This window comes from Chenopodium album, chromosome 24, assembly GCF_948465745.1.
Source record: "Chenopodium album chromosome 24, dcCheAlbu1.1, whole genome shotgun sequence".
Taxonomy (NCBI): Eukaryota; Viridiplantae; Streptophyta; class Magnoliopsida; order Caryophyllales; family Amaranthaceae; genus Chenopodium; species Chenopodium album.
Genome location: NC_137857.1, coordinates 8557616 through 8580101, shown reverse-complemented (window position 1 = coordinate 8580101; position 22486 = coordinate 8557616). Strand labels below are relative to the sequence as shown.

The 22486-nt window shown below is 32.0% G+C and overlaps 1 protein-coding gene and 1 long non-coding RNA gene across 2 annotated transcripts; both read left to right on the top strand.

The window, feature by feature from the left end:
• The first annotated feature begins 2253 nt into the window (after positions 1-2253).
• On the top strand, positions 2254-8609 carry LOC145612157 (GDSL esterase/lipase At5g03980-like). The gene is made up of 6 exons (XM_081667530.1): positions 2254-2473; positions 5574-5737; positions 6060-6272; positions 7498-7646; positions 7790-8063; positions 8250-8609. Exons 1-6 carry the CDS (start codon positions 2331-2333, stop codon positions 8501-8503), a joined length of 1197 nt encoding a protein of 398 aa, XP_081523656.1. The 5' UTR covers positions 2254-2330; the 3' UTR covers positions 8504-8609.
• Positions 8610-11309: 2700 nt separating this feature from the next.
• LOC145612429 (uncharacterized) lies at positions 11310-15296 on the top strand. Its single transcript, XR_014106603.1, has 4 exons — positions 11310-11514; positions 12090-12135; positions 13120-13158; positions 14784-15296. It is a non-coding gene; the product is annotated as an uncharacterized LOC145612429 (long non-coding RNA).
• The last annotated feature ends 7190 nt before the right edge of the window (positions 15297-22486 follow it).

The window sequence follows — 22486 nt, the reverse complement described above, 5'->3', positions numbered from 1 at the left end:
AACAATTCGTTTATTTATGTTCATGAATCATTGACTTATTCACATCTGTTAATTTAATTTTTAGGTTTATAATTAAGATTTAATTATTATGTTACTTTTGAGATTTTCAAATATCAAATATATAAAGCTCGTTTTTTATTATTAAGCTTGTTCATGATTAAACATCATTTATCAACTCGTTTAATAAACGAACTGTTCGTGAACATATATATATTGCATTAAATGAGTTGGGTTTGAACAAATTTTTGAGCTTGCTTGAAATCTCGAATCATGCTCAAACTCGCCTAAATTAAATGAATTGAACATGAACAAGGTAGTACTCGGGTCGGGTCGGGTCATTTACACCCCTACCTCTGATGCTTTCTCCATCATTGATGACATCCATGATTATGACGCTGCTTGAATTTTCCTAGGGTTCTTATTTAATTCTCTACTAATGCGATGTATAGAAATATTTGCTTGTTTTTAGGTTTACACAAATTCTTGGTTAAGGCAGACTGTCATTAAATTATTATAAGACGAGTTAAAATTACTCTAAAAGTATTTAAAATTACCCTTATATACTATAATAGTTACCATTTTTCTAACATAAATTTTACACTTAAAAAATACTTGTAATGTATTAGATCAATCATATTATCCATTTAAAGTTACCCTTATATACTATAATAATAGTGGTTATTTTCCTAATATAAATTTTACCTTTAAAATACACTTATAATATACTATAATAAATTAATCATATTAGCCTTTATATAGCATGTATCCATTAGAAATTACACATTAAAATACAATCAAACTCTTTACACATTAAAAGTTACCCTTAAATTATGTGTCAAAGTGATGTGTAACATGTGTTACAAGTAAATAAAAAATAAAGGAGAAAATATATGAACATTGAAAAAAATTAAGTTAGAAGTGTGTTAATTATCAACAACACGGACGGATTATATAGATATCAAATTCTATATTTCTTTTATTTAATTAGGTGGAAAATGATGTGGAAAATATATTAATTAAAATGGGGGTTATAGATTTTTAGCAATATGTGAGCCGAGTCATCTTAACCTTGCTTAAATGGGTTGATAATGTTATTGTTTACTGGTTTTAATTATTTTCTACTCACATTTTGATGATTTTCATTCTTATGTAATGCATGCATTTTAAAGAACACCTTTTGATACATGAAAAACCACCTTATAAGTATGCAAGGATATATGGGCAAATAATTTATTCATTTATTGTACATGTGGTTGCTTAATGTTTTACTCTCGTATGACTTTTTCTAGCGAAGTTGGTGAGTTTTTGAACTAACTTGTATCAAAGGTCAATGTTAATTGCTTTCTTGATTAGAGTGATGTTGATGGACTAAACGAGGGTCATGGGAGTATTTTAAATCAAATAGTGGATGAGGATCCTAGATAGATCATATGGAGAGATCATATGTTTATCTAATAATACCTACTCGTATTTCGCAAGTTAAAATGAACATTAGTTCTTTTGTGACCGATCTTGAGATTATATATGAGTACAAGCCTTGATGAAAAAAAATTTAATGGGCAAGGTCAACGACTTACATGATTCAATTCTCTCAAGCTTGAATTGGTGTTGAATTATTTGGTGTATTCTCTTTAACTACTAACTTTGTCTTTATTATATTGTTCAGTTACATACTTAAATTGTATGATAGAGTATATAAACCAATTCTCGGCTTCAACCATATAAATCAATCTTAGGCTTCAACCAAAAGCTTATGCTGGTGGTTGAAGCCCAGGATTGGTTTATATACTCTATCATTAGCATATTTTCATATTAGATTACGCATTAAATTGATCATATTAACTATACGTTACATTGATTTGATTGCCACAAAATTTAATTTATTTTTTACTCTGTAAAAGTCATTTTTTTTTCATAAAAGTATTGCAAGACTTTCAATTAATTTTGAACGTTATTAAAAAAAAATACAAAATATATAATACAATATTAAAATACTTGCACTACAAATCAAATCATGAACACATATGCACGATGATCAGGTCGTTAATTGTACACCAACCTAAGAAAAAAAATAGTTGTGCGATCCCATCAATAAATAATTGTTAGTGGGCCTCGCCTCGTCATAGCCGAAAGATCTCACAACCTTCTTTTCCCAATCTCCCATACTTTGGTTGTTAAACTTTGTCACCCATTATTCTGTTATTGGCCCAACGGCATCCCAACGCTACTAATTTCAAACTAAATAATTACTAACTTTTCATAATTTGTTGAATTTATTTAATTTATATATCTTTCTTCAATTATTTTCCACCCAAAAATAGAAACTTTCAATGGGTGGTCGCACCACCTACCTTCCCTTCATCGTAGCAGCAGCTCTGATCTTCTGCTACGCTACGGTGTCGTTACCGTCCACCTTCACCGATGATAATCCGATCAGAGTCGTATCGGACGGTCTACAACGCTCGGATTCCAGGTACATCTTTTACAAATTTGTGTTTTATGTAATGTTCAAATTTTGTTATATGGTATGTGACTATGTTCATATATTGCATATTTGCCGATCCATTTGTTGATTAGTGAAGTTACTATTAGATTGTTAGTGCTAAATGGGTTTGACTTTTATGTGGTGATGCTTGAAAGTATGAAAACAATGCGTTGACTCACGGGTGTACCTTAATTGAGGTGCACTCAAATTGAAAGTGAAGTTTATGCTCTAGGATAAATGACTTTTAGTGGTCTTAGGTTCTGTCAATAAGGTATACGAGATATCTAAAACTCTGTCGATACTTTAAATATTGTATGTATAGTCGTATGCATATAGGTACTTAGTATAAAATTAGTGATACAATATATAATGATCCAAATAATGCAACTTATTTTTGATGTTTTTGTCACCTTTAATGATTATGTTGTTTGGTTTATATTAGTAGTGCTTAGATGAAAAGAGAAAATTAGTGATTTGAGTGAACAGAAATGGAACTACTTTTCGGTGCAAAAGAGGAGCTAGCTTTAGAAGAAATGAGATCGAATTTAATTAAAACGAGCCAACTTTGAGATATTATTGAGGAGTTTATGTATTTGAGAAAAAAAATAAATAAAAATCAAGACCCTTTTAAAACATACTTTTCTCTCAAAATTCAAATTAGTGGAATTACGCCTTTTCATGTTGTTCTTTTCTTCTCTCTTCAATTTCTACCTCAAACAAATTGAAGAATGGACACTTTAACACAAATGCTTTATAATCAGTATTAGTAACAATCATGAAATTAAATAAGATAAGCTCAATTGCATAACAAGTTAATTATAAAAAAAAAAAAAAAAAAAATAATAATAATAATAATAATAAAATCGAAAATAGGTCCCTTGTATGAAACTATGAATCATGATACAAGGCTTGCAAGATGAACTGCAAGCTCTCGAGGATCCCTTGGGAGGAGCCTTCCGACACTCGAGATAGAATCAAGTATTGTATTTAATTCAAAGGTCAATGGGTCGGAATTCAGTAAAATATTATGTTAATGGGTTTTTTTCAGGGAATTAACCATTACATAAAGTAGAATACAAATAGTAGAAGTAAAAATTGAGAGACTAGAGAGCAAAATACTATCTCGTTTCATATTTTATGTAATTTTGGAATATTTATATTTTTTTTTTTTTTTAAAAACTAATATTTATATCTTATAAAAATACCCTAAGTTGCAAATAATATCAAACATATGTAGTAATAAACAAAATAATAAGAGTGGGGACAAACGTATGCGTGGATTATTGAAAAACTACGACTATGTAGTTTCCTCAAAGCTACATGTGATTCCATAGCTGGTAGCTCTAACTATTATTTAACTGCAAGTTAGGAGCCTAGGACTTAGGGCCTGTTCGTTTCAGTTTGGTTTAGCTCCAATCAGTTCACTTCAGCTCTTAACTTCCTTCTCTCATAAAAAAATTATATCAGTTCAGCTTCAATCAGTTCAGTTTAGTTAAGTAAATCAAAATATGCCATCCGATGTGAGTGCTCTAACTACTCATTGGTATCACTTAAGATGTTTTGCATAATCCCGTTTATGAGTATTTTAATTGACCCATTGGGCTTATATGTGAGCCGTGAGCACATGATTACTTTCTTACGAGAAAACACTTACGAATAGTGTAAGAACAATTATATCCTTAAAGATAAATTTTTTTTTGTGCGTGATATAATGATTTAACTTTTATTAATAGTATTTAGACAATTATACCGTGTAAATTATTTATAAGCCCACATTAATGTTAATTGTTTTTTTAAAAAAATCTTAAGAATAGTGCTTGGACAATTATACCCCTAATTATTTGTTTATATGTTTTTCCTTATCAATATTGCCAACAACTGAAAAGACTCTCTAAATATAGTTAACTATGATGCGCGCATTAGGGTTGTCTATTCGGTTTTCGGTTTGGATTTTGGCCAAATCCAATCCGATCCGAAATAAAATTCGGTTTTTGATTTTCAAATCCAATTCGATCCGAATTTCTCATGAATCCAATCCGATCCAATCCGAATTAAAATTCATTTATTTGGATCCGATCCGAAAATCCGAATTAAATTACATTGCAAATTTTTAGGGTCATACATGATTAATACAAATATTAAAATAAAATTGCAATTATAAAAAGTTTAATCTTAAATACATAGATGTACATGATTAATACAAATATTAAAAACATAGTTTTACATAATATATATCAACGTAATCATCAGCATAATTTTACATGATTAATATAAACAATCCTTATTTGTAAAATCATGGTTTCATATTTCGGTTAATTTGGTTTTTTGTATCCAAACAAGGTCATTTCGAACCGATCCGAAAATCCGAATTCTCAAAAAATCTCAATCTAATCCAATCCGATCCGATTTAAAGTTTGGATCCGATCCGAATTAATAATTCGGTTTGGATTGGATTGGATTTCAGTTTTTATCCGAATAATGGACACCCCTAGTGCGCATCGCGAATGTTAATCACCCTAATTAGAATTAAATGAGTTAGTTACTTCTAACACCCTAAAACTTTATCCTTGTTTTTTCTATTTAGAATTATATTAGTTACATACTTTTTTTTTTGGTTGATATTTTATACCTACAGGCTAAGGTACGCACGTGCGTGCGTATGCAATATAAGTATTCTATCAAGCTGGGTTCTTGTGTTTATTCCAGAATTTGATCATATTTTAATAAAAAAAATATTAGTGGGCTATAAAATTGTTGATAAAATATTGTTAATAATGAAAAAAAATTGTTTTTTTTTTTTTTTTTTTTTTTGTGGTTTTAATTAAGATGGTAGTTTCGGTAGTTTTTATTTATAAAGAATGGTAGTTTTTTTTAAAAAAAGATGGTAATTCTTTTTTTTTTTAAAAAAAAAAATTGAAATAGTAAATTTGGAAATGGAGAAAGACATTTTGGAGAAAAAGTCAAATTTATCAACCAAGATACTATAGATACGGAGTAGAAACTAAACCCAATTGTTGGTGATCAATTTTTTTTTTTTCATTTATCTATGTTTACTATTCCATATATTCACAATTTATGCATTAAACAGAACAATTGAAGCCATTTATCAATTTGGAGATTCAATTTCAGATACGGGTAACTATATACGTGAAGATCCACGGTCTTCCTTTGCAAAATTACCGTATGGAGAAACTTTCTTCCACAAGCCAACAGGTCGTTGTTCAGATGGACTTCTTATGATTGACTATTTTGGTAAGAATTGCCTTGTTATTGAATCGATCACAAGTATTTAATTAACTACCTCCGTTTCTTATTATTTGCAACAAATAAATTGAAGAATATTTTGTTTTACAAATAATACCCCTTTATTGCAAAAAAATAAGAAAAACGGAGAAACTGAGGTAGTGTTAAGATTTATTTAGTTGTGCCATCACATGAAGACTTCTTTCATTTCATTAAGTTTAATTTTAAAGTTAAAAAAATAAACTATAAGTATTGCGATTCTAGTGAAACAAAGTATATTATAGGATAACAAGCCGAGTTTTTCATATATTGTTGGTTGTTATTGATGCAGCCGAGTTCTTTAAGCTGCCATATCTTGATCCGTATCTTAACGAAGACGGTAACTTTAGTCATGGGGTTAACTTTGCTGTTGCTGGATCGACTGCACTCAACACCTCTACTTTAGCTACGTACAATATTAGTTATCACTCCACAAATAACTCCTTATTTGTGCAGCTTGATTGGTTTAAGTCTCATCTTCATTCCATTTGCTCTAGTCCTTCAGGTACATTATGCTCAACATTTTTTTTTTTTCTAATTATAGCTATAGAATTGCATGCTCATTAAATCTATGAAACTTGTGTATGCAATTTTATGGCTATCATTAAGATAGGGAAAATTGTGTATGCAACAAATGTAAGTAATATAGCTTAGTATTCCTTATGTGAGTTTGCATGAGAAATATATGATTCGTTTTATTTACTTGAGTTTACTTAAAAACTAAATTTAACTGAGCTTAGTTGAAACTTAGGGCCTGTTCTGATTGACTGAATTGAGCTGAACCAAACTAAATTGAAAATAATCGATCTGTAGTGAACAGGCCCTTACTATACATTAAGGTGCGTTCTATTCACCCGATTTTTACTTATCTGAACTTATTAGCCTTTATTTTAGTTATAAATTGAACTTAGGTATCCCTGATTAACCCTTATCACAACTTATCTGAATTTTTTTTTTCCTAAACTTATCTTATCTAAACTTATTAACCCTGATATGAACTTATCTGAAATTATTTTTCCCGAAATAAGTGAAAATAAGGTGAACATAACAGGCCTAAATATGTTTGAATTTCTAATTTGAAACCTATCAAAATTTGATATATTTGTAAATTAAATTTGAATAGTGCTTTTATGAGCTTAATTTTTCTTGAATTTATAATTTGAATAGTCAGAACTTATGGAAGATCTCCTAATGCTAACCTTTCTCATTACCATTTAGAAAAAAATGGTGTTAATACACTAGTTCAATTCATATTAGGAGTATCTCTCATGAGAAAGGTTTCCTAATATTTTCCTGTTGTTTTATTTATCTGAACTTATTAGACCTTATTTTAGTTGTAGTTTGTACTTGAAAAAACCCTTATTAGAACTTATTTTTCCTAATTTGAACTTATCTAAACTTATTACACTTGAAATAAGTGAAAATAAGGTGAACAGAAGAGACTCTCTTGATAAAAATACCTTACTTTAGACCTTAAAGGTATAGTAATCGAATCTAATCAAGTGAGGATACTTGGAGCCTTGGAGGTATTGATCTCGTTACTCCACTTCCCCTACTTTCATGTATTCCTTTGAACCTCAATGTGATAAACTGATAACTGATAACTGATAACTGCATATGCGGACTATAATTTATAGGAAGTATTTTTATTTTGTGTCAAGTCTTAAGAATATTACTCCTAATATATTTATTTGATCACTAACATATCTGATTTCATTTATATACTTTAGAATGCAAGGGAAAACTCTCAAAGGCACTTATTATGATGGGTGAAATTGGAGGAAATGATTATAATTGGGCCTTTTTTCAAAAAATGTCAATAACAGAAATCTATAAACTAGTGCCTGAAGTTGTGCAAGCTATAAAATTGGCCATAAAGGTGATCATCTACTTACCCTTTTATAAGTACTCAATATTTATTACTCGAGAATATACACTTAGTTCCGTTTCTTTTTAGTTGCAACAAAGGTATTCCTTACTCGTTTATCCTTATCTGTTAAGTCATTGTTATTGTTCTTGTAGGAGGTGATTAAGCTCGGTGCCATTCGAATTGTTGTCCCGGGAAACTTTCCCATTGGTTGCATGACAGTCTACCTTAACATGTTTAAAACAAACGATGAAAGCATGTATGACGATCTCCAATGTCTAAAAGATTTGAATTCTTTTGCGGAATTTCATAACAATAAGTTGCAAGATGCTATTAAAGAAGTTCACGAGGATCACCCAGATGTAACAATTGTGTACGCCGACTATGTTTTAGCCTTACAAGAACTTCTCCAACATGCTACTTCCTACGGTTAGTACCTATATCCTTTCAATTACTACCTCCGTTAATTGTTATGTGCAACTTTGGAACTTTTAATATCTCACAAATAATATAATACCCCAAAGTTGCAGATAACAATTAACGGAGGTAGTGTATCGCTTATACACGTATATTAGAGTGTAATTAACTAAAAACAATGTGATTGATTACATGTAGGGTTTGACAAGGATGTTATGCTCACTGCTTGTTGTGATCATTGTGGAAATAAAGGAGTTCCTGTTTGCAATGATCCTTACAAACGCGTTAGTTGGGATGGAGTGCATTTGACTCAACATGCTTATCAAGTTATGTCACAATGGTTGATAAAACATACTAGTGTTTTCAATGACAACTCTAGTGTTAAACGTTTGAAATCTTCTTTTCTATTCTTAATTTTCTCTTCACTAAGTACATTTATAAGTTTGGGATAAAAGAAAGTTATACAACATATTTTCATTTTTTTTAGAAGGTTCCATATAGTTCTAGAGAATGATAGTATAAACATTTCTTTAGTTATTTTATTTTATTTTTCCTAATTTTTTTTTTTGACACATCCTAATATTATTGTCAGATAATATAAACTCCTTAATTAGAGTGATTTTCATTGATCAATATTTATAGGGTTACAATGAGAAACCTAATCATATTAGGTAACTATAAGATATGTACAGATATCAAAGATAATCTTATACAAAATATATCCTAAACCTAAGATGAGAATATTCTATGGATATTCTCTATCACACCCCCGCAGTCAGAGCGGGAGAAAATCGGATGCTCAGACTGGATCTGAATCACGCATCAGCGGTAAGGATAGTATGGTAACCCATGATCAAAAGAGAAGTAGTAAACATGTGTCGGTGATGACGATGAGAAGCAACAGCCACGACCTACATAGAGTAGAGATAAGCACTGCTAGGCCGGAGGAGAAGGAGAAGAGCCGTACACAGACTTGGGCTAAGTTGCAGATCCAGAGAAGAAGAAGCTAAGGGATCAAACCATCATCAGGGAGAAGACACTACACTACTACGTGAAATCACAGTTGAATAAAAACAAATAAAATAGTGCTAGAAAAGATTAAATTTCACCGCTTGAAATTAATCTCAAAAGAGAAACCAGGTAGCAAGAATCAATACTCCACAAAGATTCCAAGTGCTGCAACAATAAGAGGAGCCAACTTGATAGCAAAAGAGATGTGCAAAAGTAGTTGACCTTATTCTGATATACGACCACCAAAACAAAATCTATGTGATTATGTATAGAAAAACCAATGGGGCAATGTAAGAATCATTGTTGGTCATGAGGAGGTGGAAATAGAGTGCGGCACATGGAGAAGGTTGGCAGATGTGGTTACTGCCAGTAGTGGGAGGCGGTAGTGTATGCGATTGCCACCAATGATGGAGGTGGCTTTCGCAGTTGCTACTGTCGGTGGGAGACGCAAGGTTACATAAAGATTCTAAAAAAAACTTTGAGAAAAGGAAAAAAAAATCTATATGTGTGTGTTTGCGGAAGCATAAAAAATTTGTGTATATCCCGCCGGTGGGTTTAATTTTCCAACCCACCGGTAGGAGGGTGAGAATTTTTATATATGATCCCAAGATCTCACCTAAGCTCTGATACCATGTCAGATAATATAAACTCCTTAATTAGAGTGATTTTCATTGATCAATATTTATAGGGTTACAATGAGAAACCTAATCATATTAGGTAACTATAAGATATGTACAGATATCAAAGATAATCTTATACAAAATATATCCTAAACCTAAGATGAGAATATTCTATGGATATTCCCTATCAATTATTATCTCTTGTATTGCCTAATGAAGTTGATAATATCTTTGACAAGATCATGTAGGAGTATTTACAAATTTGTTGTAATACGTAATTATATCAGATCAGTACCTATTAAGGCCATTGTATTCCTTTGAATCCTAATGTTTCTGTGTATTACTATATGAATATGAATACATCAAAAGTGACCATAATATAGATATATCATACCCACTTTGGGGGCTAGTTGTACGAGATTTACAAATAACAAACCCAAGTTACCCAACCCATTAATAAGATAGCCTACAATAAATATATGAGGCCCAAAGGACACAACAATGCTTAAATTGCTACTCTCTTACTATATACTTGTACATGGCAAGATGTCAACTAACTTGAGTTTTGGAGACTCCATCTTTGGGACTGTACCCATCTTGTGGATTGGAGGGTTGGAGGTCACCGGATCTGAGGGTACCGGACCCAAGACCGCAAATTTTAAGATGCACCATGGTGCACTTAGAAATAGGTGCACCACGCCTATATTTTTGTACATTTTGTAAAAAAATCTGAACAATTGTAAATTTTAAACATGTAATAAAAACATCTGAACATCGCAAATTTTGAACATTTAGTTAAAAATCTGAACAATCGCAATGGATCAAGCCTATACTTTTGAACATCCCTACCTTATAAAAAGTAGAAAACTACTCTTATGAATAGTGTAATGCCAATTATACCCTTTAAAATGTGTATTTACATACATACCCTCATTAATATGTACAAGCTACTTTTAATGAATAGTGTTTAGACAACTATACCCTCTAAAATATTTATTTACTTTTATGCTTTCATGAATGTTAGTTATCTTGAACATTTATACCACCTAAATATAGTTGTTTATATATTTGTGATTTAAAATCCAAAGCAAAAAAAACCTTCTAGATATGGCTAGCTATGACGCGCGCGTTAGCTGCCCTATTTTAGTAAAAAAAATTGAACATTTAGTAAAAATATCTGAACATCGCAAAGTTTGAACATTTAGTAAAAAAATCTGAACAATTGTAATTCACCACGCCTATACTTTTGAACATTTAGTAAAAATATATGAACAATAACAAATTTTTTAACATTTAGTAAAAAAATCTGAACAATCGTAAATTTTGAATAATTAACAAAAATTTTCTGACTCGTAATAATTCAATAGTTTTGTAATATAAACTGTACAACTGTATATAAAATGAACATTTATATATAAAATATGAACATAAAAAATGCATATTTATGTTCAGTTTTTGTGACGTGTTCATATCTATATCTATAACCATTATAAAACATGCAAAAGAATTACTGTAGCTGGTGAATAGTACTTTGTGGTGCTATTACAGCCTTGCCCCCAACATTAATAAATTGCCCATTCTGCCCCTTATTCCTACTGTTTGTTGCCTGCTGTTTACTTGGCCTTCACTCCCTCACCGACTTCCTCAGTAGTTCCTTAATCCCCCTCTGTATTTTTATCTCAGAAGGAAAAAGGGGAAACAAGGAGAGAGAAACTTAGAGAGAGAAACTTTAGCAACTCAAGACCAACGATGGTGCTTCGATTGTTCTCAGCGTTTCGATTTTTCGACTCTGAGGTTGTGGAAGACGATTTTCCGATCGTTACATTTATCAGGTTCGATCTCGTTTCTCTTTCTCGATTTAGTTTCAAATTTTTGGGCTTTGCTTGTTCGATTTGTCGTGGATTTTTTTGCATATATGTTCCTGTTGTTTTCGAATTTTTCGGGTTGAATCTTTGTGGGTGTATTTGTGCGAAATCGTTTCGTTTTTAATGGGGTTTATTTGATCGATTTGTTTTCGATTTTTTGGGTTTATTTGTTTGATTGATTTTCGATTTTTAAAGGATTATTTGTTCTATTTATTTTCGTTTTTTGGGTTGAATTTTAGTGCTTTCTTCGATTGTGTGGTGGTTTTTTTGGGTTGAATTTGAGTGATTTATCTTTTTTTAGGTTAATTTTTTATATTTTTAGTAGCATTATTGTCTGATTTGTAACAGAATTGTTGATCTCCAGGTACAATTCTATCTCTCCTTTATCTTCCTTGTTCAAATTGGTTCAATTTTTATCTAACCTTTAATATGAACGTTGACTGTTTTTTTGTTTTTTTTTTGGTTTATTTCTCCTCTTTTTTCTTTTTTTTTTTTCCTTTCTTTTCTCATCCTCCAGTTTCTCTGTTTTCTTTCTAAAATAGGCGGAAGGAGTAAGACAGAGCAAGGTTTGGTGGATTCGAGTTTGAGGTGAAGAAACTCATATATTATTGTATGGTCGATTTGTTATTTAAATATTTAATTTCTAGAATGTAATGATTTATTTATGATCTGTGTGCTGTGATTTGTGTGTTGTTGTTGATGTTTGTTTGTGTTTTGTGGAATTGATGGAATTTTAATTTGATTGATTGAGAAACAAGCTCAGTTGATATTAGGCTATTTTTTTGTCAAATCTAAAGTGTTTTTAGTAGATTGGTAAATAAATTGGTGAGAGTTATGAGCTCCAACTATTGGAAAAGTCGAGAACCCTCATCGTTACCATCCTGGAAACAAAAAGCATTAATGTGTAAGATCTGAGTTTAGTGTGATTATGCCTAATTTATAATTGTAATAGGATTGAATTAATGATGCTTGAGTTTAATTAGATTTCTCGCTTATAGTCAATAGTATTGTTAAATAGTGGCCTGTGTCTGAATATGGGTAAAAATTTTCTATTTATTTTATTACCTCTTGTTCTGCGTAGTTTGCGGTATTAGGTGGTTTGTATAGAGCAAGGCCGAACGCGTCGTCGCCTGAGAGTACCCCTGTGGAGTATGAGGTTCATATGGTGGAAAAGAAGGTGGTTGGTGAGGAGGGGAAGTCGGAACAGCAAGGTTAAGGCGATGGAAGACCGAGTTTTAAGAATGTTTTCGAGGTTGTGAGGGAAATTCAGGTGCAATTTGAGAGGCCTGCCACTTCTGGGGGTGAGATTGCTAAGGTGCTGGAGGTGGGTAAACTTTGGCATCAAAGAAAGAATGCAGCTTACCAGGGGTTAGGAGATTGCATTTTACATCAATTTGTTGTGTTTGTGAGTTATTTTTGTTTCTTGATTGCTTAAACTGTTTGATTGTTACCAGGGGATAGGATTATTAATTTATTTTAATCCTGTAAGATTTTTTGTTTTACTGATTATAGTTGCTTGTTTTATCTACTTGAATGTGCTTAATGGCTTAATATCTTGTAATTTTCTTGTAGGAACATGGAGATGACTTTGCTGCAAGGGATGTGAGACAGGTGAAATCCTATTTCGTGTTATGTGCCTCTTGTGCTTTGATTTTGTTCAGGGGTTATATATTATGGTAATTGGCTATTGAAGGAAGCTTTTATGCGAAAACTATAATTCTTTTCGTGTTTCTAATTTTACTTGTGTTGTGCTTCTCTCCCTTGCTTTTGCATGTGCATGTGGTGGTAGCATGGCAAAGATCCTATTTTGCTAAGCTGTTGTAAACTTGTAATTATGTACAAACTTTAATTTGTACTTTATATGCCTTTTGGTTTTAGGGTCAATGTAGATTGTTTTAACAATGATGCTTACACTTGTTGCTTTACAAGGTTTATTTATTTCTATTTTATTTATTTATTTTTTGGTTCAATTGAAGAGGGAGATATGAATTGTCTTGTCTTTAATTTTGAGTATATCCTAGCAGATATTGGTTATTTGGTTGTAAGTAATTAATACTCTCTACGCGTCAGATTACTTACAAATCAAGTGCATGCTAGCCAAAAATGGATTGTGCATGCTAGCCAAATTACTTACTCATCTGCTTGAGCTTGCTATTATGCTTGACTGCTTGCTGTATCGTACTAGCTAGCTTGATTTTTTACCTTGCCAACTCAATGAGATGATGTACGTGATTATTAGTATCGTTCATCAAATACAAAGACTATTTGCATGCAATGAAGCATTTGTATCCTATTTCCCTGCATCATGTATAGTAGAGAATCGTTTCTGAATCTGTCGGATCTTTACTGTAAGGTGTATAGTCAGATTGGAGTTAAAGTAACTTCAATCCATTTGGGAATGGATTTGCACCCACTACTTATTGGTATATTAGCAGATGATTTGTCAGAATTTTTTTTTTAGTTTCATAGGTATGAGACACATTATTCCCTTTTTTTCCCTTTTCTACATTTTAGTGCCTTATGGGGTAAGATGGATCTTATGATTTTTGCAATGAAATTTTTCTGTCATCTTCTGAGAAGTTGTGTAGTAGAGGGGTGAGATTGAACTGTTGATGTTGGTAAGATAAGTGAGTTTGATTTTCACTACTTGTAGTTTGATTGGGTTATCATTGAGGTGTTGATAAGACAATCTTATTGCCAGTGTTCAGTGTTCTGCCACTGTATGCCTTTTTTGGGCAACTTTGGACTCAATTTACACATCTCTTTACAGTTCCATAGTGCATCAGCACCATGGCTCCACCTTGTTTGAATTTGATTTTCCTGTTTAGTACTCTCACCATCCCTTTATCTTTGCAATGATTTGATTTTTGTTAGTCTAAATTATATTTCGTATGATCTTGCAATTTTGAAGAATACCATCATTATTATCTTAAAAATGGTTTCAAAATTTTGTCTATTTTGTAGTTTCCTCTTAAGCCTCTAAGAATGAAATGTCCATATATTGATTGTCCGTCGTAGTTTTGTACTTGTTAGGTGTCTGAGAGTTCAATAGTGTAATTATGTCTCAATCAAGAATAACAATTTAACATTTACATTGATGATGCTTTTTTAATGTTGTTCTAGACTGTTTCGGAAGGATTTAATTGAGCTTCTTTGCTGGCGTCTTTGATATGATTTTTTTGTTAACCTGAATCTCACCATCATCAAATTAAGTTAATATTATATTGATGGTGCAGGTATTGAAACAAATACGGAAGGAGGTCCTCAAAGATTGTAAGATAGTATTCAGTAGAGTTATTCCAACAAAATATCAAGCTGCAAACCACCATCTGTGGAAGATGGCTGAACAGTTAGGAGCGAAGTGCTCCACTGAAGTTGATTCCTCCGTTACACATGTTGTTTCAACTGATGCCGGTACAGATAAGTCGCGTTGGGCACTTCAGCATGGCAAATTTTTAGTCCATCCAAGGTGGCTTGAAGCTGCAAACTATATGTGGAATAGAAAATCAGAAGATGAGTTTCCTGTCAGTTTAACAAAGAGCAAATGACATTTGTAGCTGTTTGTAGGACTTGAGGTTGTTTAATATGTGGTGTACATGTAATAGGTTTTGCTGGCTGACATAGGATTTTCTATTTCTTGAATTTTGTTATGAGATGTGAAGGAATCATCCATACAGTGATATGAGTATTTAGAAGATCTTTGTATGTTGACAAATTAAGATTAAGTCAAATGAAGTGTGCCTACCTAAGCATGTGGTGAATATGTTTGACAATCATAGAAAAGGAGATTTCACATATTACGATTAAAGACAAAAAAGTAGAGAACAGTCAACAAGTTTTTTAAGAATGTGTAAACTATTTATGTATTTGGTCCACAAAGAATTCAGGGTTTAGGGTTCGGAGTTCGGGTGTCCTAACTTTTTACGGTTTTTTAGTGTAAATTTAATGCTTATACATAACCCTAAGGGCTATTTATAGCATTTTCCTAAATAATGACCATGAGGGTCTTTAAAATTATTGCTTTTTCCTTTAACAAAAATGGATGATTTTTTTTAAAACTTATGAGAAATAATTAGGGGTTTTTAAAGCTTTGGATGATCTAATGTGATGGTGTGTTCTATGTATTTCTTGATAATTAATTCTCTCTCAATTTATGTGTCCGAAAATCATTTTGGTTAAATGTCGAATAAGTTATTCGGTAAAGATTTTGGGAATCATCTTCGCCGTCAAGAGTTTACGTTTTAGTAAAAAATGACATAAAATTAACAAAAAAAACTTTAATTTGCGTGTAAAAAAAATGGCTCATACCATAAATTGTTCTATACATTAAGAGTTAGATGGAAGGTAAGGGTGATAAACTCATAAATATAAGTTTAAAATTGGCTTTATAAAAGTAGGAAATTTTTCTTAAAATGAGAAAAATATTAATTAGAGAAATCATAAAATTGAATAGAAGTAGGAATCCTAACTAGAGAAATCATAAAGCAAACGGAAGCAGAAACAGAGTAAGCAAGAAGCTGGAAGAAGATTTCAACAATTAGATCTCAACAAACTCCTTTCATCAAAAAAATGTTGTGATTAACCCTACATGGATTTGTGACAATTATGAGGAACTCAACTAATCAAAAACACCTTTTATAATGAAAATTTCAACGTTATGGTAGAATCGTGCTAGATTAAAATATAAGTGTTTTTAATTATGTTTATACAACCATAGTAATAGATACCTTTAGAAAAAGAGATGGTGGAATTGAAGCATGGGAGAGAGGGAGGAAGAGAGAGAGAGAGAGAGAGAGAGAGAGAGAGAGAGAGAGAGCAAATGGGATTAGAATAAGAACAATGTTTTGAGAGAGGGAGGGAGGGAGGGAGAGAGAAGTAGAGAGAGAAAGAGGGGGAATATGTGAAAGGAAGATGCTTTGAGAGTTGGAAGGTCAAGAGAGCGGAAAAAGAGAGCATGAGAGAAAAAAGGTCAGGGAGAGAGGAGCCGAGAGAAGAGAAAGAGAGAGAGAACGAAGAGCTAGAAAGAACTTAAGAGATAGAGAAGGAGAGTGAGAGAAGGAGAGTGAGAGAAGGAGGGTCAGGAAAGAGAAATAGACGGGGATTAGAAGAGAGACAAATATATCGATAAAAATAGTAAGAGATAAAGTGAAACTGATAAAGAGAGAGAGGGGGGGCTGAACGAATGAGCGGAAGAGAAGTCGGGTGAGATAGAAGGGTCAGGGGGAGAGTAAGGCTAGGGGAGAGGGAGCAAATACAACCTATTAATTTTCACAGCCTTTTAGAGGATGGAACAAGGACAAGAAAGATTAGGAAACAAGAGTGAGAGAAAGAGTTTAGGTCAATAAAAGAAGGAATGAGTGAGAGAGGAGCAAGTCGACCAATAACTTTCAAATCCATAGAAAAAGATTAATTAAGACAAGGCAAGGGGAAAAGAAAAGGAAAAAGAGAGAATGACAATATAGGGCAACAAAGAAATGAAAAGGTTGGACTTGTTCCTCTATCACTTGCTTCTTACCACCCTTTTCAAAATATCCTCTTTTTCCACTCATTTCCAATTTACTATACTATTCGAAACTAATAAGACACTTTGTAGAAAACGAGTGAGTAGTTATACTCTACTTAATACTTTAGAGATACATATTTAATTAATTACCAAATTCTAGATAACTTTTATTAAAATTGTTTTTCCATAGATATTTCTCCATAGCAACCTTATCACTACTCCTTATTACTAATTGCTATTACAAAACCCGAATATAGCCACGAATATCATAAAAACCAAACACAACTTAACCACGAATTTTATTTATCTTGCCGTCAGGGAGGGGGGCACGGAAGAGAGAGAGAGACGATCACTCAATAAGTGCAAATTTGTGCTAAAAGAGGAGAGCGCATCCTAAAAGAGGAGAGACCTTGCTAAGAGTGGAGAGAACGGCTGGAAGAGAGAGAGAGAGAGAGAGGGTAGGCTTAGAGAGGAGATATGGAAGAGAGAGAGAGAGAGAGTCATTCAATAAGTGCATTTAAGTGCTAAGAGAGGAGAGAGCATCCTAGGAGAGGAGAGACCTTGGTAGGAGTGGAGAGAATGGCTGGAAGAGAGAGAGAGAGGGCAAACTAAGAGAGAAGAGCTAGAGCATGCTAGGAGAGGAAAGGTTTCGGGAAAGAGAATAAAAGGAGAGGAAAAAGGGTTGGGAGAAGAGAGAGAGAACAAGGGGTAGGAAGAGAAAGAAAGAGAGAAAGACAAGGGTCGAAAGAGAAACAAGGGTCGGAAGAGAAAGAGAGAGAAATAGATAGAGTGATAGAGAGAGAGAGAGAGAGAGAAGCTAAGAAAGATAAAAGGGTCGGGGGGATCGATTATAAACTTTAGTGCTAGCTACAGTTTTCAATAGAAAAACAACATTATACACATAGTCACTCGAAATTTTTTTAATCTTACAGAGTCTCACTAACAACAATATAATTCTTTCATATCTTTTACGTTTAATCCATTTTACATAACCTTAACCTTTAATATTGCATTTTTTTTTATTACTACTCATTATTATCACAATCATTTTAATACAGAGCTATTTGAAAATTATTTAAGTAATAAGAAATTGTATTGCGTTTTAAAATATATAATGGCGTTCTAGATTACCTCACTTTTAATAATTGTTTATTCATAGATATATGTCCATAGCAACTTTTTCACTACTTATTACTACCTACAAATTCATGTATCCTTGCTATTACAAAACCCGAACACAACTGCGAATATCACAAAAAAAAGAACACAAACACGAATTGTACTTATCTTGCCGTCGGGGGGGCACGCGCAACGCGCGTGCTCCAACGACTAGTATTTACTAAATGTTCATTTTTTGTAAAGTGTTCAATTTTTTTTACTAAATGTTCAAATGTGTAGACGTGTGTAGGGAATATTTCAAGCATTATGATCCCAAGCTTGAACCCCACCGTGATCATACACTTAAGTATGGTGGCGTTCCAAAGGGAAAGAAAAGAGAGCAAAAAAGTCGCCAACAAGTTTTAGGAACTTGTAAACCCAAAAACGATCCAAGAGATCGTCATCTCCATAAGGTCTTGAACCAAATAGGGTTCGGGGGTGAGGGTACGAATCCAATCTACAAAAGAAAGGACCCGCCCTATAAAATAGGCCTCTACTTTGTTCTGCTCGTATTCATGTGCGCTTTCTGACTAACATGCAAACATTATATTAACCCTAAACCTGTTTATCTATGTTGGTTGAATATTAATGCACAAATAAATCTATTATTGGCGATCACTTGAATTAAAATCATATTAGCCTAAACCAAATTATTTATTATCTTATTAAGCGTGATTTCAAGTACAAATTCCCTTTAACAAGCATAAACGGCGTGATCAAGCAATAACAATAAAATATATAATATCAAGCAACATAATAATAATCAACATAATAATAATGATAAATAAGCATAATGATAATCATGATAAGGCATAATAAAGCTTAAATATAATAGCAAGATCCTAGGCATGACACTAACAAGATTAATAACAAATCCTAGCATGTCACTAAGCATTAAAGATCAAAGCTTTAATTTAATCCTAACATGATACTAACATGATAACATGATATTAGAAAAGAGTAAAGGCACCCTAAACATGATACTAGAAAGCAATAATAACATCCTAACATGATACTAGGAAGCATTAAACAATAATAAACATGCTTTCTACATTGTGAAAGAAATAGGGAGTAAGCTAGTCTACTTACTTTGAAGCCTCGTACCTCTTTCTAATAACAAAATACACAAGTTAGTAAACTTCAAGGAAAATAATAAAGAATTAAAGGAATTAAATTAGAATCAAATTAAATAAGGTTTTGACTAGATTTGGACCAAACCCTCAGAAAATATTAAACCTTGCACGTCTAGGGCGAAGGCAACTTCGAACTTGGCTAGATGATTCTAAGTCTTGTGAATGCGGAATTGTGTTTGTAAAAAGCTAGCTTAGAAAGAGAGAAAGAAAGAAAGAATATATTGCTCAAGAGAGAATAGAGAGAATTGGGTGATTGTGAATGAATGAAAACGGAGTTTCGGGACCCTATTTATAAGGAAAATAATCCGAAAAAGTATAGAATTTGATAAGGAATAAAACTACACGCTGTAGTCAGAAATACACGCTGTCGCGAGGCGACAATGTCTGTCGCCAAGCGACAGACTTGTCGTTTGGCGACAGTCTGACTTGGACGCGTTTTTCCACGCGGAATCCGATCTTTAATCAACTTGATCTACGGAATCCGTACAGAAGATAAAACGTATTTTCAAAAATAATAATATAATAATAAAATAATAATATTTTATTCCAAATAAAAATCCATCTTAAAATAATTATTAAATCTAATAATATTAAAATTAAAAGGAACCTTCTAGAAACTTCTAGAAAGTTATAATTAATCCTAATAATTTTAGGAATAGTAATTAACATTGGGCCCTCCTCTAGATCATTGGGCCGTATGTAAATAATTAACCGGGCCCAGTTTAGTATTTTGGCCATAACTTCCTCAATATTCATCGGAATTGGGCTTATAATATATCGTTGGAAAGGTCTCTTCGAGCCCCATCCAACTACACTATTATTGGACCTTAATTATGGACCAAACTAAACTGGTTTGGTTATTTCTAATAAATAGAGTTATTTTCAAAAACAGAGAGGAGAGAATTTTAAATAAAACTAAACCGCAACACTTGGCTTTTCCACACTCTCACCTCATTCGATTATGGTTTGACGCGAAAGGCATTCATCACTGGGTTTGGTTTTGGGGAGACACAAATGAGTGTCTACAACGTGGTGTATGCACATAATACTAATTGATCTTCATCATCTTTGATTCTATATTACTAGGACAATTTAGAAAAATGTCAAATTATTGTTTTTATATTTTGATAGTTGAGTTGCTCTTTGTCAAGCATAGCATTGAGGCTCGTAAGATCAACTCCTTAGGGTCTGTTTTGATTGACTGAACTGAAAATAATCTGAAAAGAACATGCTCTTAGTCTTAGATGTACAACTATATCTGTTTTTCGTAAAATAATTTCTTATCCAAAAGATCTACTCATTTTGTTCCATACAAAAATTCATGTAAATTTTAATTTCACATTTCAAGCAACATATATTAATGTAGACGAGTCTACTTTTTTTACTTTTAGGATAGGAAAAAAAGATGTGTTTAGAGAGATAAGTTAGATGAGTATCATCAATAAGTAAACCCATATGGTGGATTGAGGGAGGATAAAAGAGAATTTCATTATTATATAACAAATAAAGTATATACCAATTACCAACTTACAACGGAGTATAATGGAAGGGAGAGAAAATAGGTTCAAAATTTTCTTCATTTTGCCTTTTATATTGGGTATTATATCCTTTTATAAATCAGATCAGGTTATTTGCAAGCTTAGTAATAACTGTATAAGTTTTTTTTTTTTTTTTTTTTTTAATGTCGGTATAATAGCATAATTAGAGTACTAAGTATCAATTACTAAGTTTAGTGGATCATCTCATTTTGGATTTTCTACTCCATCATGGATAACAATCAAAACATTTTTTTAATATAGAAAAAGCCAATTGAATAAAATTTAGGAAAAGTCACACCAATTTATCAATAATATGATATGTTAGAGAAATAGGGAACATGAAATTCATGCAATCTGTCTTAGAGTTATCTTGCATTTCTGGTTGTTGCTTTGCAATTATTTACGGCCTAACAGTGAATAGATGAAAGAAGAAGAATGTAGCTAATTGGACATTGTGCACAAATCATACACACATTCTAATGCCAATTAGGTCAATTATAATTGCTTTGTGATCCACAACAAATCCATTGCACAAATCCAATTGCATATGTCCATTACATTCTGTGCAAGATTTGGAGTTTGCTTATGCCTTTACCTACAAAGCCTTTTTGTGTGTGCAATGTTTCCATACGCTACGAGGGCTGCCTAAAATAAATATTTTAAATGCCTAATAATAACTATAATATTACGGGAGAATAAAGTATGAAGTATCATTAAACCTACAAGATAGATATTGATAATTTTTTTTATAAAAATTGATATAACTACAATGTTATTTTTTTCAAGTTCAATCTTATAATGATTTCAAGCCTTTTTGCTAAATATAACCATAATAGAACAATGTTTCTTGTCATATGATATGATGGAAGTATTTGAAGGCTAACTGGCTAAGTAATATCCCTATAAGATTAAATGGAATACATTAGTTTGTTTTGTCATAAATTAGTAGCTAATTAGCCACTGGATTAATAATGTATGTTCTTATGTGGTGTAAACAATGCATATGTATGAGTAATATAAAATATTTTTACATACATGGATAATATTGGAAGAGTGTTATAAGAAAACAACTCCAAATGAGAATTGATCTTATGTCCCACCCTAAGTGAGCTAAGACTTCAAACATGTAATTTTATATAAGACGATAAATTCAGCTCTATTCTCTTCACCTAAAAAAATAATATTTTAGTTCAGTAAAAAAACAATCTTTGAAAAGAAGAAATATAATAGAGAATTAGTTAAAATAATTTTCATTTAGTAAAAGTGGAAAGAGCATGACCTTCATCTCTTTTTTTTTTTTGGCTACATTGAACTTTGTTAGCAATCTATAGCTAGGTGAAGTTGATAAGAAAGAAAATTCAAGGAATCTAATAATATAGTGAATGTGAGAGTAAAGTGTTAATCCTCATATCTTACGACAAACTCAATAAAACAAACTAAAATAAAACTAGAAAAAACATAAAGGAACAGAGAGAGCAACATAGTCGATAAATGAAAATGATCAAACATTTGAGTAACCTTTTGCTTTTTTAGATTTTACCTTTAACTTTAGACAATATAAATTTCTAGATTTCTAGCAAAAGGCCTTTGATATGGACTGTGGGTGT

Coding starts and splice junctions, on each gene's coding strand:
- LOC145612157 (XM_081667530.1), top strand. CDS start 2,331: ATGGGTGGTCGCACCACCTACCTTCCCTTCATCGTAGCAGCAGCTCTG. Junction 5,738..6,059: donor TCTTATGATTGACTATTTTG/GTAAGAATTGCC, acceptor TTATTGATGCAG/CCGAGTTCTTTAAGCTGCCA. Junction 6,273..7,497: donor CATTTGCTCTAGTCCTTCAG/GTACATTATGCT, acceptor TATATACTTTAG/AATGCAAGGGAAAACTCTCA.